This window comes from Carettochelys insculpta, chromosome 6, assembly GCF_033958435.1.
Source record: "Carettochelys insculpta isolate YL-2023 chromosome 6, ASM3395843v1, whole genome shotgun sequence".
Taxonomy (NCBI): Eukaryota; Metazoa; Chordata; order Testudines; family Carettochelyidae; genus Carettochelys; species Carettochelys insculpta.
The window spans coordinates 73,040,856-73,055,197 of record NC_134142.1 but is presented as its reverse complement, the minus strand read 5'-3'; the positions used below and the strand labels follow the sequence as shown (position 1 = coordinate 73,055,197).

The 14,342-nt window shown below is 46.7% G+C and overlaps 1 protein-coding gene across 1 annotated transcript in view; it reads right to left on the bottom strand.

Moving 5' to 3' along the window:
• SYT9 (synaptotagmin 9) overlaps positions 1-14,342 on the bottom strand; it is a 167,200-nt gene that overhangs the window by 103,133 nt on the left and 49,725 nt on the right. Inside the window, exon 2 of the mRNA XM_074998905.1 lies at positions 1,743-2,094. Within this exon, the coding sequence (XP_074855006.1) occupies positions 1,743-2,094 (352 nt within the window). The remainder of the gene's footprint in view (positions 1-1,742; positions 2,095-14,342) is intronic.

The window sequence follows — 14,342 nt, the reverse complement described above, 5'->3', positions numbered from 1 at the left end:
AATAAAAGCATAATTATGTTGTTGTGCATTAGTAATTTCCATGACAAGATATTAAGCCGCAAATAAGGAATTACACAAATTAACCCCTGGCATTCTCTACAGATCGCTGAGATGCTATAATAGAGACAGATGAAGTTGCTGCTGGTATGCAGGTTAGTCTATGATCTACACTGTATACATAGGGAAAGCATGAAAACTTGATAAAGGTTCCACAACAAAGTCTATAACTGACCCAAGACTAGAACCCTGTTACCCTAGCTCTGAGTTCTGTGCGGCCTAGACTGCATCTCTTTATATACAACATCTTGTGCAGCTTGCATAGTTGGGCTCCCAGGTCATAGCTATTAAAACAAAAAATACAGCATGGTGTTTCAGGGGCTCAAACTGTGTGCACAAACCCTAGTCAGGGTTTATTTCCAAAACTGATTTAAGTGAGATAATGTTTCCCCAAAGGCAAAACAACAACCACCACCCTGGGGAGGAGGAGAATAATGTCGTATACCCTGTGCAGTACTGCTAACTTCAGTAGTGTTTCATGGCCTGTTAACCAGTAGAACTCTGATACCGAACATGAAGACCCTATTCACATACAACATTTAATGCCAGTGATATTCTTAATGAACCACAGAGCAAAGGGCAAACTACCTTTGGAAGTGTTTGAAAACAGAACATTAGTGCCATACCACAACTCCTAAATACAGTTCCAGTCTAAAATAAACTTGCACGTGGCTCTGTTCATGACATGGTGTGCAGCATCCACAGTTATGATAATGCCCTCTGCACAAACTCCCAGAAGAGTCTGAAGACGCCTCCCTTGGGCTACTCTGCTGCCTGTGGGAAAAGGGTAACAAAGTGTGTCCATGTACTTGGAGCCTTTGCTCTGCCGTATTTGTGGTGTGTGCTGGGTCTTCTGTTCACCTGGGCTGAGTCTTCTCACAAGTACACCTACCTTAAAGTACAGCCTGCAGACAAGAGCCTTTGCCAAACCCACCCAAGTCACATGGCCAGAAGAGGTTATTCCAGAGCAATGGGGAAAGAGCTGTACTTTCTCCAGGTTCAGTACATCTGCACTGGCTCAGAGATCCACAAATTAGCTGTTCGCTTGCTGATCCTTTCCTGGGAGAGTTGGCCTAAGCTTTTTGTCACCTGCCCTATGCACTCCCGTGTTCTCCCCTTTCCCCTTTCCTTTTCTCTCATATGCTGCTGCCTGCTCTCTCGTTCCTCTGCCTTCATCTAATCTTTCTCAGTCAGTTTTCCCCTGTAGACAAGACTGCGGCTAAAACCTATCAACTTTACTCCTGTTTCCAACTCTCACAAGTGTTTTATTAGCCTGCCCTATTTTTCTCTTTTGATAGTTGTTGAAACCTTTGCAGACCCCACGGCACTGATGGTAAGTGCAAGTGAACATGAGTTACAAGATTCAGTGTTAAGCTGTTCTTTTGTTCTGTAGGGCAGACACCTTCCTGCCTATTTTGTCCAGTTTATAAGGGAAACACAGTGTGAGAAAAAAAAACCAGTTGCATCTGTGACCACTATGAAAGCACCTACATAATTTTAAAGCCATCCACCATCCAGCACACCCCAGCACACAAAATGGTTTTCTATAACAGCTAAAATAAAGGCGTGAGACAGGTAAATACACACATCTGTAGACTGCTCTATGTTGGCTACTAAAGTGTAACTTTCTAGATTTCATCTCCATTTATTGTGATTTTCATTAGAAAGAAATTAGAGCTACTGACCGAGCAGAAGAGGTTGGTTCAGTGATCTGGCGTTGCATTCGGACATTGTGCACAAAATTCTCCTTGTCCCCTGCCTGAGCATCTAATGGGATATCAGGAGAGGTGTGGCTAATCTTCAAGGAGGACTCTGGGAAGGCAGTGGGCTGCCCCAGATAATCCTCACTGTATTCATGGTCATTGGTCTCTGTGTCTGTATAATTCAGCGATTCCTGTTTGTTATCTTTGCTTCCAGAGGGCAGGCCACGGTCTCGCCAAGGGATCCAGCAAAGCTTCCAGGACACAAAGAGAGACACACCAAAGAGAGCAAGTCCACAGGCTGTGACAACCAAGGACAGCAAGCTTACAGAGATATCTGCAAAGAAAAATACAAAAAACAGAGACATGTCACATTTTTCCTCCCATTGGGATATGGTTCTGTGTAGCTCCAAAGCGGCACATGCTGTCTAATTAATCTTTCTTTACATATTGCTTCCACTGGATTGCAAAAAATAAGCACTGCTAGCTGCAATTTTCAGGTCAAAGAAAGAGAACAAAATGTTTTTCCTTCATTTTCCCTGGCGGAAAAAAAAAACTTTGATTAACATCATTAAACAACATACTCATGAATTACAATTTTGAAAATATTAATATTAGACACAGGTTCTGTGACTTCTGGCCTTCAGTAACACTACAAAACAGCATTAAACACCATTTAAAGTGATTTTCATCCCCCTAAACTACTTTCCATCCTATCCTTAATGTAAATGCCATACTTGGGAAAGCATCTCTGCATCAATCACAGAAATTGCTCCTATAAAAGATATTACCCTCACTCACTTTGTCTCGCTAATATCCGGGGAGTGGCACAACTACAACACTGCATACTTGAGAACATACATTGCTCTGTTCTTCCTGGCACTGGCACAGAGTGGGTAAAGCAGCAGAACAGCCAGCAGCTCTGCCATACTGCCTTGTTCAGTTCAGTTTCAAATGCTTCCTTCATTGGGGCTCATGACTTGCCTTGTCGGTGAATATTCCACAGGTTAATATATATAATGCATAATATCTGCTATTTTCCCACAATTCATTGCAAATATTCAATATTTTAATTTTATTCCTCTTCATTCCACTCTCTTTCTCTACTTTGTGTAGGTGCAGTCTTTAGATGTTTTCATTAATACACTCATCCCTCACTATAGGAGCGCAGTTGGTTCCCAACTTGCTGCTCATAGGCGAAAACTTGTAAGAGGGACACGAAATTACCATTAAACACATGTTAAATCTCTGATTGCTTCCTAGTGCTGCTTTTGAAAGGTAAGAGAACCTTGGGTTTGTGGGGGGGGTATGGGGGGGTGTTGGAGAAGGTTAAAGGCTGGGGGCAGTTTGGGGCCATGAGAGGGAGGAAGGGTTAAAACCTGGTGGCGGCTCTGGTGGAAGAGGTGGAGTATCATTCCTCCAGGCTGCATCAGTGGTACTGGAGGGGGCGTGGAGTGAAGTGGGCAGCAGGGGCGGTTCGGGGACTGGGCCAGGGTGGGTGTTGGGAGCCGGCCGGGTGGGGACCTGCGTGGGGAGCTGCAGTCCGGTGGAGTGTTGGGAGCAAGCCCAGCTGGGAAGGCTGGGCCAGAGGGTGCAGAGGGAGCTGCAAGCCGGGGAGAGCACTGGGAGCAGGCTGGGCCAAGCGGGGGCTTGCTGTGCGCTGGAGGAGTGTGGGAGTGGGCTGGGCCAGAGGTTGCGGAGAGAGCTGCAAGTTGTGGGGTGGGGGCATTGGGAGTAGGAGGAGCTGGGCCGGAGGGTGCAGGGAGAGCTGCGAGCCAGAGGAGAGAGCGTTGGGAGTGAGCTGAGCCGGGCCGGAGGTTGCAGAGGGAACGGCAGATTGTAACTGGAGGCACCTGATCACTTGGCTGTGGGCACCCCGTCGCGTGGCCAGAGCCACTCTGACATGTGCATCTGGAGGTACTGGTGCTTCCTCTGGGCTGAACCTGCAGTAAGTCCTTAACTTACCTGGAGTTGGGGGGGCAAGGAGACTGGGCCGGGTGGGTGTTGGGAGCAGGCCAGGTCATGGGACTGGGGGCTGCAGGCCGGAGGGGAGTTTAGGCTATGGCTCGTTGGGGACGCAGAGCCAGCGGGGGGTCAGGCTGTGGTGGGTTGGAGCCATGGGGAGGGGGTAAGGCTTGTATTAACTGGGAGAGTTCACTTGTCTAGTAAACAAAGGTAAGTATATGTGCCCCTCGTTTAAGTGAGTACTCATAAGTACTCATTTAACAAGGGATGAGTGTATTAATATTTGTCCTCTCCCTGAAACCCTTGAAAATGGTCTGTACCCTTCTGTTCCTCAGGGGACATGGCAATGGATTCTTTGCAAACCGTTCACAGATCTTAACATTATCTTGTTCTGTAGGTCAGGAGTCAGCAACCTTTCCGAGGCAGAGTGCTGAAATTTGTTTGAGCTCTATGTACAGTCTGGGTGCTGGTGATACTTTTAAAGTCACTAACGGTCCTACTTACAACAGCTTCATTCATACATAAAGATGCAGAGGTTTACTGTTTAGGTTGTGATTGGTAGCATTAACTGGTCTTCAGTTAACTCACAGGCAGCATGTCTTTAAGCAAGTGCCCAGCTGCATGGGGGGAGGAGGGGAAGGGCTGAGCTCCTGCCTTGCGTGCCAATGAAAATTAGCTTGTGTGCCACCCTTGGTACCCATGCCAGGGGTTGCTGACCCGTTATAGGTACTACTGGGAGGCTGGGGTTTTTTAAATTGTACTTTGGGGAAATGACTGACTGAAACAGCTGTTTTGATAGCGATGGCATGTTCTAAATGAGTATCACCGTGGATTACAGAATATACAACACCCCAACCACAATTAGAAGGGACTCCATTTGTTTGCATCAGACTACAAACACAACCTTATCACTGCGATTTCCCACCCTATGTAAAAGCACTAAGTGTCAGCATAGGCTCACCTCTCCTGCTCACTGCTAAAGTTTCAAACGACTGTACAAAGGTTAGTTATTAAGCTCCCAATAAAAGTCACCTGCATAAATGTCGCAAGGCAAATCCAGTTTATCTGTACAACTGGAGTACTATGTGGCTTGTGGTTCTGTGCACAGCTGGAGGGCCTCTAGCTCCAAGCTAGGAGCATTTTATCTCCATCTTCTGTCTGATTCTAAGAGGGCCAGGGTCCCAGGTGAAGGTTGTTCTGGTATTCCTTACTGTCATATTGTGGCAGGAACTCTTCCTCCATCTCACCGGTTTTTCTCAATTTTCCTGAGCCTGTGTAGCTATATTCCCATGTGCTTTTGTTTTTTGGTCTGATGTCAACGGCTCACTGCTTTTTTGCTCGTTGTGTGTTATTTGCAAAGATTATTTAAAACCATGTAGTGCGAGTGACTTCCTGAACTGTGATGATACTCAGGACCTCAGATGCTGGTCTTTTCAGTTAGCTCAGCTTTCGCGGGAATTACTGCAACATGTTATGGCACTAACACTGGAGACAGGCCCAAACTGCAACTGCAAATCACGTCCCTTCCAAGTATGGCAAACTGAGCTGTGGATTGACATACAAGCCTGGATTTGGTGATAGGGTGGAAGAGCTCTGCCCTGGATTATATTTCAGAAAGAACAATCCATATACTAGCTCATGGCATGCAAGGATAGCGTACACATTTCACTCTTCCTCTGGAGCGTGGAGCCTATTGCCTATTAGCTTGGGTCCTGACTCTTTGCATCTTCTGTGGCAGTGATCTGGGTTCTAGGAACTCTTGCTGGGAGAAATCTCCTGAATGCCACTATTGCTGCTGTGACTCAGTTATGGTAGCAGAGATGGCAACAACAGAGCAGAGGTTTGGGCGGGGAGGGGGGTTAAGACTTCTCTTGCCCTAACCCTCTCCAGGTGCAACCATACTAGGGTCAAGCATTCTGAGTTATACAGAAGGTCATTCCGGATGATCACAATGGCCCCTTCTGGCCTGACAGTCTACACTGCAGAACAACATAGCTCAGAGTCCATTCCATCCTTTGGAGTCATCCAGGATTTTTATATCCTTATTTCTGACATTCTCTCTCTGAAAAAGATTGCAAAATAGATACATCTTTTTAAAGCTGAATCCATTTCATTGCAGTCTTGACATATGCCTAATAATTTTGCATACAGTGTTTCACGAAATCAGTAACAGTAGGGAGCTAAAATTATACCATAGTCTTCCATCTCACATTTCTCTATTCCTACTGATTGAAATCTTCTGTAAATCCCATCATTTTATGTTTTGGCTCTAAGTTTTGGAAACTTAGTTAATTCATTCTAATTTACCAATAAAATAGTATCATACTTTGACATAAGAAAAGGATCTAAAAGCCAGCTCCTAGCCCTCCTTTGCACAGCAATAAGAGACATGTTAATACCTTTTCTGCCTTTTACTGTGCCATGCCAACCGGGCCCACTACAGCAGAGGGAGCAGACACTTTTCATGCTCGCTCTGTGACAGGGAGAATGTGAGCTCCTCAGATCCAATCAGCGTTCCACAGAAGAACTCTGTTCCCTTTCTCTCCACATTGGTTGGTGTAAGCAGCAGAAAAGGGGTGGCATCAGAAGGTGAATGAAATTACACCTCCAGACCTATCTGCATATTCCACTCTCCCTTATGATACACAAAAAGGGACCTAGGAAGGGGTTGGGACAATGCTGTTAAAGATTCTTCTATCTGCCCAGAATTCTCAGTTGCCATGGGGTTTGTTAAACTGGGACACCACTACATTCACAAATGCAGTTCAGTACTGTCTGCTGGAAGGTCCCTGTCTTAAGCCCAACAGTTAATTCAGTCTCTTTGGCTGATTAAGGGAGGGAAGTGAGGTGTCCACATACTTAGTCCATCCCTGATATCACAGCTTGGGCCTAGGGAGCGCAGAATCACTAGGAGTTCATAGAAACACAGAATCCTAGGGCTGGAAGGGACCTCAGAGGTCACCTAGTCCAGCCCCCTGCCAAAAGCCAGATCAACACCAACTAAGTCATCCCAGCCAGGAATCTGTCAAGCCGAAACTTCAAAACCTCTAGGGATGGAGATTCCACCACCTCTATAGATAACACATTCAAGGGATTTACCTCTATCCTGATGAAATAGTTTTTCCTAATATCCAACCTACACATTTCCTTCTGTAACTTGAGATCATCATCTGTCACCAGATAACCTCCCTTATCCAGTAATGGCCCCACGCTCTCTCTGATCATCCTCCTATTGTTAACATGTCTGTAAAAACCCCTTCTTGTTACCCTTCACATTCTTTGCCAGCTGCAGTTCCAATTGTACTTTCACCTTTCTGATTACTTCCCAGCAGTCTGCAACAATATATTTATACTCCTCCTTAGTCATCTGTCCAAGTTTCCACTTCTTATACACATCCTTTCTGAATTTAAGCTAACAAAGGATTTCCGTGGTAAGCCAAGCTGGTTGCCTACCAGATTTGCTTTTCTTACTCTGTATCAGGATGGTTTGCTCCTGTGCCTTCGATAAGGCTTCTTTAAAATACTGCCAGTCCCCCCTTCATATTAGCTTCCCAGCGGATCCTGTCCATCAGTTTTCTGAAGGAGTCAAAGTCTGCTCTTCTGAAATCAAGGGTCTGTATTTTATTGCTCACCTTCCTTCCTTTTGTCAGAACACTGAAATCTACCATCTCGTGGTCACTGCAGCCCAGGTTTCCACCCACTTCTATTTCTCCTTCTAGTAGTTCCCTGTTTGTGAGCAGGAGGTCAAGCTGTGCACAGCCCCTGGTCAGTTCCTTCAGCACTTATATCAAGAAGTTATCCCCAACACTCTCCAAAAACTTCCTGGATTGTCTGTGTGCTGTTGTATTGGTCTATCAACAAATGTCTGGATGATTAAAGTCTCCCATGAGAACCAGGGTCTGTGATTTGGAAGCTTCTCTTAGTTGTCTGAAGAAATCCTCATCTAGCTCATCTACCTGGTCTGGTGGTCTATAGCAGACACCAACCACAATATCACCGCTGTTGCTTCTGCCTCTAAGCTTAACCCAAAGACACTCAACTGGCTTTTCTCCATACACATACTGTAGCTCTGAGCAGTCATACTGCTCTCTCACACGTTGCAAATCCTCCTCCTTTTCTCCCCTGCCTGTCCTTCCCGAACAGTTTACATACTTCCATCACCGTGCTCCAGTTATGTGAGTCATCTCACCAAGTCTCCATTGTTCCAATCACCTCATACTCCTTTGACTGTGCGAGGACCTCTAATTTCCCAGGCTTCTTGCATTTGTGTACAAACACCTTAGATAACCAGTTGATTGGCCTACTTTCTCCTTTTGTATCAGGGCTTCTCCTTTGTTGTACCCTCCTCCTTCCCCACTTAAATTGGGGCTTGTGTCACCATCCCCCAATGAACCTAGTTTAAATCCCTCCTCACTAGGTTTGCAAGCCTGCTCCCAAAGATGCTGTTCTCTCTCTTAGTTAGGCGGATCCCATCCCTTCCTAGCAATCCTTGTATCCAAAACAAAATCCCATGGTCAAAGAAACCGAAGCCCTCTCTCCAACACCACTTGCATAACCATGCATTTACTTCCAGGATTCAACGACCCCTATCAGCACACCTTCCTTCAACAAGGAGAATGGACAAGAACACCACTAGCACTCCATAAAATTTGATTAAAATCAGACTTAAAATCTGATGAGGTCTCCATGGCTGCAGATCATGCTGGGATTTCACCATAAATGATAATTTGTAATACATACCGTTAGCTGTCCTTGGATCAGGCAGTCACAATAAGAAAATGCAGGAGCCACCAATTTGCATTGCTTGTTTGAGTTAAAACATCTTCTAATCTAATGGAATTCTCAGATTCCTCTCATACTTACATGCACAAACCAGCTTCTGTAAGGGATTTTTATGCCTATTCCTCAAGGGACTGATCCTTCTCCAGTTGAAATGACCAACTGATCTCAGAACAGGACAAGTCCTTTGTCTTCAAAATACATTTTGTTTGTTTAAGAGAGAGAGAGAAATCCCAAATAAAACTACCCCAGACCTCCAATTCAGGACACCTCAACACTAAATAGATACTGGAGGGAGTTTCAGAGAAACTTAAAATGAACAGATGCTTAAGGGAACTGAGGTTATGGACTTAACAAGAAAAGATTAAATGAGCCAGATATAGTAATTGTAAGAGCTAAGCAATAAATATGGATATTATGGACAAGAGACAGGATATTAATCTGATAATATATAAAGGGTGGAAACTATTCTGATTCAGACGGTGTGTGAAAAAGGTAAAGATATTGGGGACATGGGAGGGTCTCCTCAGACCTGGAGTCCAACAGCATATGAATAAATAGGCATTCTCACCATGGTAGTCCTTCTCTGGAGCAAGCTGGTAGGGCGTAATCCCTTTACTTGTTGGCCAGGTTACCTGTTCCAGAAGAGGGGGGCTAAACTGCAGCTAAATGTGTGAACATTGGAGGAAGTGTAGGACAGGGAGAGAGTCTGCAGTTTGTCATAGCAGCACAATGGGAGAAGGAGCACAGTATGGTGGGTCAGAGGGCTCAGTGGCACCCCAGTGCCAGGTGGCAGTCTCGGGGTGCAGGGAGAACCCGTAACAATGGGAATACAAGTACAGATGATAAAAGTGAAGCAGTATCTGAAAAAATACCACCTTCAAGTAATACTTTAAAAATTGATTTCTTACTGATTGGGGCACTTAAAACTGGAGTGAACACTCCATCAGCAATGGACTCTACAAGATACCCTGAATGCCAGGAGGGTGACTTGGTGGTACGAATAGTTTTTGTTTGTGTGCATGTGTTTTTTTACCAGATCTATTTTTATGAATCTCTGACAAGATCAGCAGATCTGTCTTGCTCAGACCTCCTATTTTCCTCTCTCTCAGCCTGATGACCTTGCTTTTTTCATTTATTCATTGAGTTTTAGGAGGCTTCAGCTGAGTGAGGTCATCTGCTCATATCTGCTCATGTTAGGACTCAGGAATATTTTTAACCTACAAGGGTGCGGTCTTTTTGTTTTGCTTTTCTTTTTTTTCGGAGAGAAAAGCCTTTGAAGACTGAATGAAAATGGAACCCTCTGAGACTTTTTCTTGTTAAGATGCAGCAAGATGTTGCTATCCTTAGGGGTGCAAGAGTGAATTTATAGCAGAAAGCTATTTTTTTCCCTTCATGCTTCTCCCCCAGAGAGGAGAAGAAATGTGCGGGTGGCTTCTGTAGACTGTTTCTGGAAGGTAATTTTGGAGCTGTGGCCTTTTATATTTAATTTTCTCTTTTCCAAAGAGAGAAATGCTAAACAGATGTGAAAGTAGTGAGACTAAAAGACACAAATTAATGAGATGGGGAAGAGTGAGCCTAAAGAAGTAAGGCATCTTAAAAATGTCAAAGCTGAAGAAAATTCAAACACAGCAACCTATTTCAACAAAAACTGAACATTCAAGCCTCTACGCTGCTCTTTTTTGCTTTGGAACAGAAGTGGCCTTTTTTCAGCCCATGATGCTTACAATATCAGGCTTTCCATAATTTTGGCAACTCAAAATATAGAGAATTTCCATTCCTCCTACTCTAGATCAGGCCTCAGGTACTTTATATTAACACATTATTGGCAGGATAATGCTAGCATCTACAATGTGCTAGGTCTGTCCAGAGTTACAGAAAGATAAAGCCTCTTCTCTGAAGAACCCACAAATTAAGAAAGTAAAATATGAACAAGACAATGGGTAATGGTGACAGGTGAGAGGGATCAAATGTTGCATTAAACCAAACACCCACCTTCAGTTCTTACGAAAACTGGATCCATCTCCATCCTTTAGTGCCATGACTCCCAAATGTTTTACAGATGTTTTAAAACCTGATGTCTCCCACAAGCGAATACTATTTTAGAAACCATTTTAAAGCATTAGAGTCAAGACAGATGCTGGAGTTCAGATGGTATTGTGACTTCATTCAATTTTATCTAATTTGTTTTTTTTAAAAAGAGAAGTTACTCACTTGTAGTAACGATGGTTCTTCGAGATGTGTCCCCGTGGGCGCGACACAGTAGGTGTCGGGCTCACCCGGCGCCGCAGATCAGAATTCTTCTAGCAGTTTCCACTGGATCGCGCGTGCGCCGATATGCGCAGCTCCCTTGCACGGCCTCAGTCATGTGCGCGATCCGGTCCCCACCAGTTCCTTGACCAACCGCCCCGGATGCTCCTGAAAAACATCGGACAGAGATCCGAAGCGGGGAGGATGGGCGGGTAGTGGAGCACCCACGGGGACACATCTCGAAGAACCATCATTACTACAAGTGAGTAACTTCTCTTTCTTCTTTGAGTGGTCCCCGTGGGTGCTCCAAAGTAGGTGACTACCCAGCAGTAACCCCAAGTAAGGAGGTGGGTACTCGATTCATGTGCAGCTTGCCCCCGAGAGGACTGATGTCGACAGACGGGTATCCTCATCGAACACCCGATGCAGGGCGTAATGCTTGGCGAAGGTGTCGTAGGATGACCAAGGCGCCGCTCTGCAAATGTCTTTCAACGCGATTCCCTTGAAGAAGGCCGTTGATGCCGCCACCGCTCTGGTGGAGTGAGCCGTGGGCGGGGCTAGCAAAGGGGTCTTTCGAAGCTCGTAACACAGTTTTATACAGGACACAATGTGCTTTGAAATTCTCTGGGAAGAGAGGTCTTCCCCTTTTGACCTGTGAGTGAGAGACACGAGAAGCCTGTCCATTTTCCAGAAGGGCTTAGTTCTGTCTAGGTAAAAGGCCAACGCCCTCCTCACATCTAGGAGATGCAGGCATGCCTCCTTGCTGGAGCTGTGAGGCTTCGGGTAAAACGAGGATAATACTATTGGTTCGTTAATGTGGAACTCTGAGGAAACTTTCGGAACGAAGGCTAGGCGTAACCGTAAGATCACCGCCTCCTTTGAGAATACTGTGCAGGGCGGCGTTGCCATCACTGCTGCGAGCTCACTCACCCTGCGGGCTGACGTAATCGCAAGAAGGAAGGTCGTTTTCATGGTAAGTAGTCGGAGGGGTACCGTGGCTAATGGATCGAAGGGTGGTCCCAATAGTGTGCAGAGTACCAAGCCCAAACTCCACAACAGTGGTAGTGGTTTTCGAGGAGGGTACAGGTTTACCAGCCCTTTCAAGAACCTTGTGACGATAGGATGGGCGAATACGGTGGGCCCTTCCTCTTTGTGCCGAAAAGCTGAGATAGCTGCGAGGCGGACCTTTAGCGAGGATAGAGAGAGCCCGTCGCGTTTGAGGTCCAGCAGGTATTCTAGAATTACAGTTATAGGAACGTCAAGAGGAGCTAACTGTTGGAAGAGCACCAGGTGGTAAAGCGTGTCCATTTCTGTTCGTAAGTCCTCCTGGTGGAGGTCCTTCGGCTACACTCTAAGACTTGCCTTACTCCCTCCGTACACATGCTCTCTAAGGCGCTGAGCCATGGATTAAACTTGCTTGTAGCCGGAGTCCCTGAGGGTGCGGGTGCACTATGGACCCCTGAGCCTGCGTGAGTAAGTCCGGCGCTACCGGTAGGGGGAGTGGTGGACGATCCGACATGCGCAGAAGCAGGGGAAACCATTGTTGTCGGTCCCAAGCTGGAACTATGAGTATAATGTGAGCTCTCTCCCTTCTGGCTTTCTGCAGAACCCTGTGGATAAGTGTTGTGGGAGGGAAACGCGTAGAGTAGAGGGCCCTTCCATGAGATCATGAAGGCGTCCCCCAGGGACCCCTGCCCTATTCCTGCTCTGGAGCAGTACTGAGGGCACTTCTTGTTGCGCTGGGAGGCAAACAAGTCGACTTGGGGAAATCCCCAGGTGTGAAATATGCGTCGTAGCAGGTCGGAGCGGATCTGCCATTCGTGCGTGAGTGCAAAGCGCCTGCTCAGTTGATCTGCCTTCATGTTGTGGGCACCCAGCAAGTACAAGGCTTGCAACGTTATGTTGTTGGCAATGCACCAAATCCACAATTGGACTGCTTCTGCGCATAGCACACGGGACCATGCCCCTCCTTGTCAATTGATGTAGAACATGGTGGAGGTATTGTCGGTATTGATCCCGACTACTTTGCCGTGCAGGTATTTCCGAAAATGTCTGCACACATTGAACACTGCTCTGAGCTCCAGTACGTTTATGTGCAGTGTCTGTTCCGTGGGGGACCACAGCCCTTGCGTCACCTTGCTGCCAATGTGCGCTCCCCATCCTATGTGGGAGGCGTCGGTTGTAAGAAAAATGTAAAGTTGTGGCTGGTGGAAGGGCACTCCCACTAGCAGGTTCTTGGGATCTGCCCACCACGCTAGCGACTTCCGTACCTCCGTCGTGGGCGATACTACCCTATGGACGGAATGGGCTGCCGGTCTGGAAACACTCGCCAGACAATGCTGCAGGCTTCGCATGTGTAACCTGGCATTCTGTACCACAAACGTGGTGGCCACCATGTGCCCCAACAGTTGCAGGCATGTTAGGATCGGCACCGCGGGGCTGTGCATCATGACTTGCTCCAAGGATTTGATGGTGCGAAAGCGGGCATTGGGCAGGTATACTCTTGATGCGATAGAGTTTATGCACACCCCTATGAACTCCATATCTTGCGTGGGTTCGGTCTTTGACTTTGCAAGGTTGATAACTAGGCCCAGCGAAGTAAATGTGTTCGCGGTGACGCATATAATGCGTAGGACCTCTGCCTTTGAGGCCCCTTTCAGTAGGCAGTCATCCAGATATGGAAAAATAAACACACCCTGCCTGTGCAGGTAAGCTGATACCACTGCCAGGGTTTTGGTAAAAACTCTGGGTGCCGAGGATAGGCCAAACGGAAGAACCCTGTATTGGAAGTGTTCCCCACTGACCGTGAAGCAGAGGAAGCGTCTGTGTGCCGGGTGGATTGTTATATGAAAGTAAGCATCTTGTAAGCCGAGGGCTGCAAGACAGTCTCCATCATCCAGTGCCGTAAGCATGGAGGCAACTGTAATCATCTGGAAGCGCTGCTTGCGCAAGTATCGGTTGAGGCCCCATAGGTCCAAAATCGGCCTCCAGCCTCCTGTTTTCTTCTCTGTTAGGAAGTAGTGTGAGTAAAAACCTTTCCCTTGGAATTGTTCCGGCACTCCTTCCACCGCCCCTATGAACATGAGGTGATCTACCTCCTGCTTCAGCCTCCCTCGTGAGAGGGGTCCCTGAGAATCGGCCGGGTGGGAGGTTTCATCGGTGGTAGTGACTGGAAGGGGATCGTGTAACCCGTGGCTATAATTTCCAGCACCCATTTGTCTGTTGTGATCTTTTGCCATTGGGAGTGGAACGGTTTGAGGTGATGATGGAACATGAGGTGAGAGTGGCATTGAGCGATGGTGTTGATAGTGCAGTCCTCGACATACCCGTCAAACTTGCTGTCTCTGGGCTTGCCCCGAGGTTGTGCGACTTTGTTGAGAACGCCGCCTGGGGGCCCTGTACTGTTGCTGCTGTTGATGGCGCCCTTGGTCATAGCCTCGCTGATATTGTGCATGTTGTGGTCGGTAAGCGTAGCACCTTTGCTGACAATAGAACTCCATTTTCTTGTATGGAGGAGTGTAGATACCCAAGGTCTTAAGTGTGGCCCTCAAATCTTTGCTAGAGTGGAGGACCGAGTCGGTTGATTCTGCA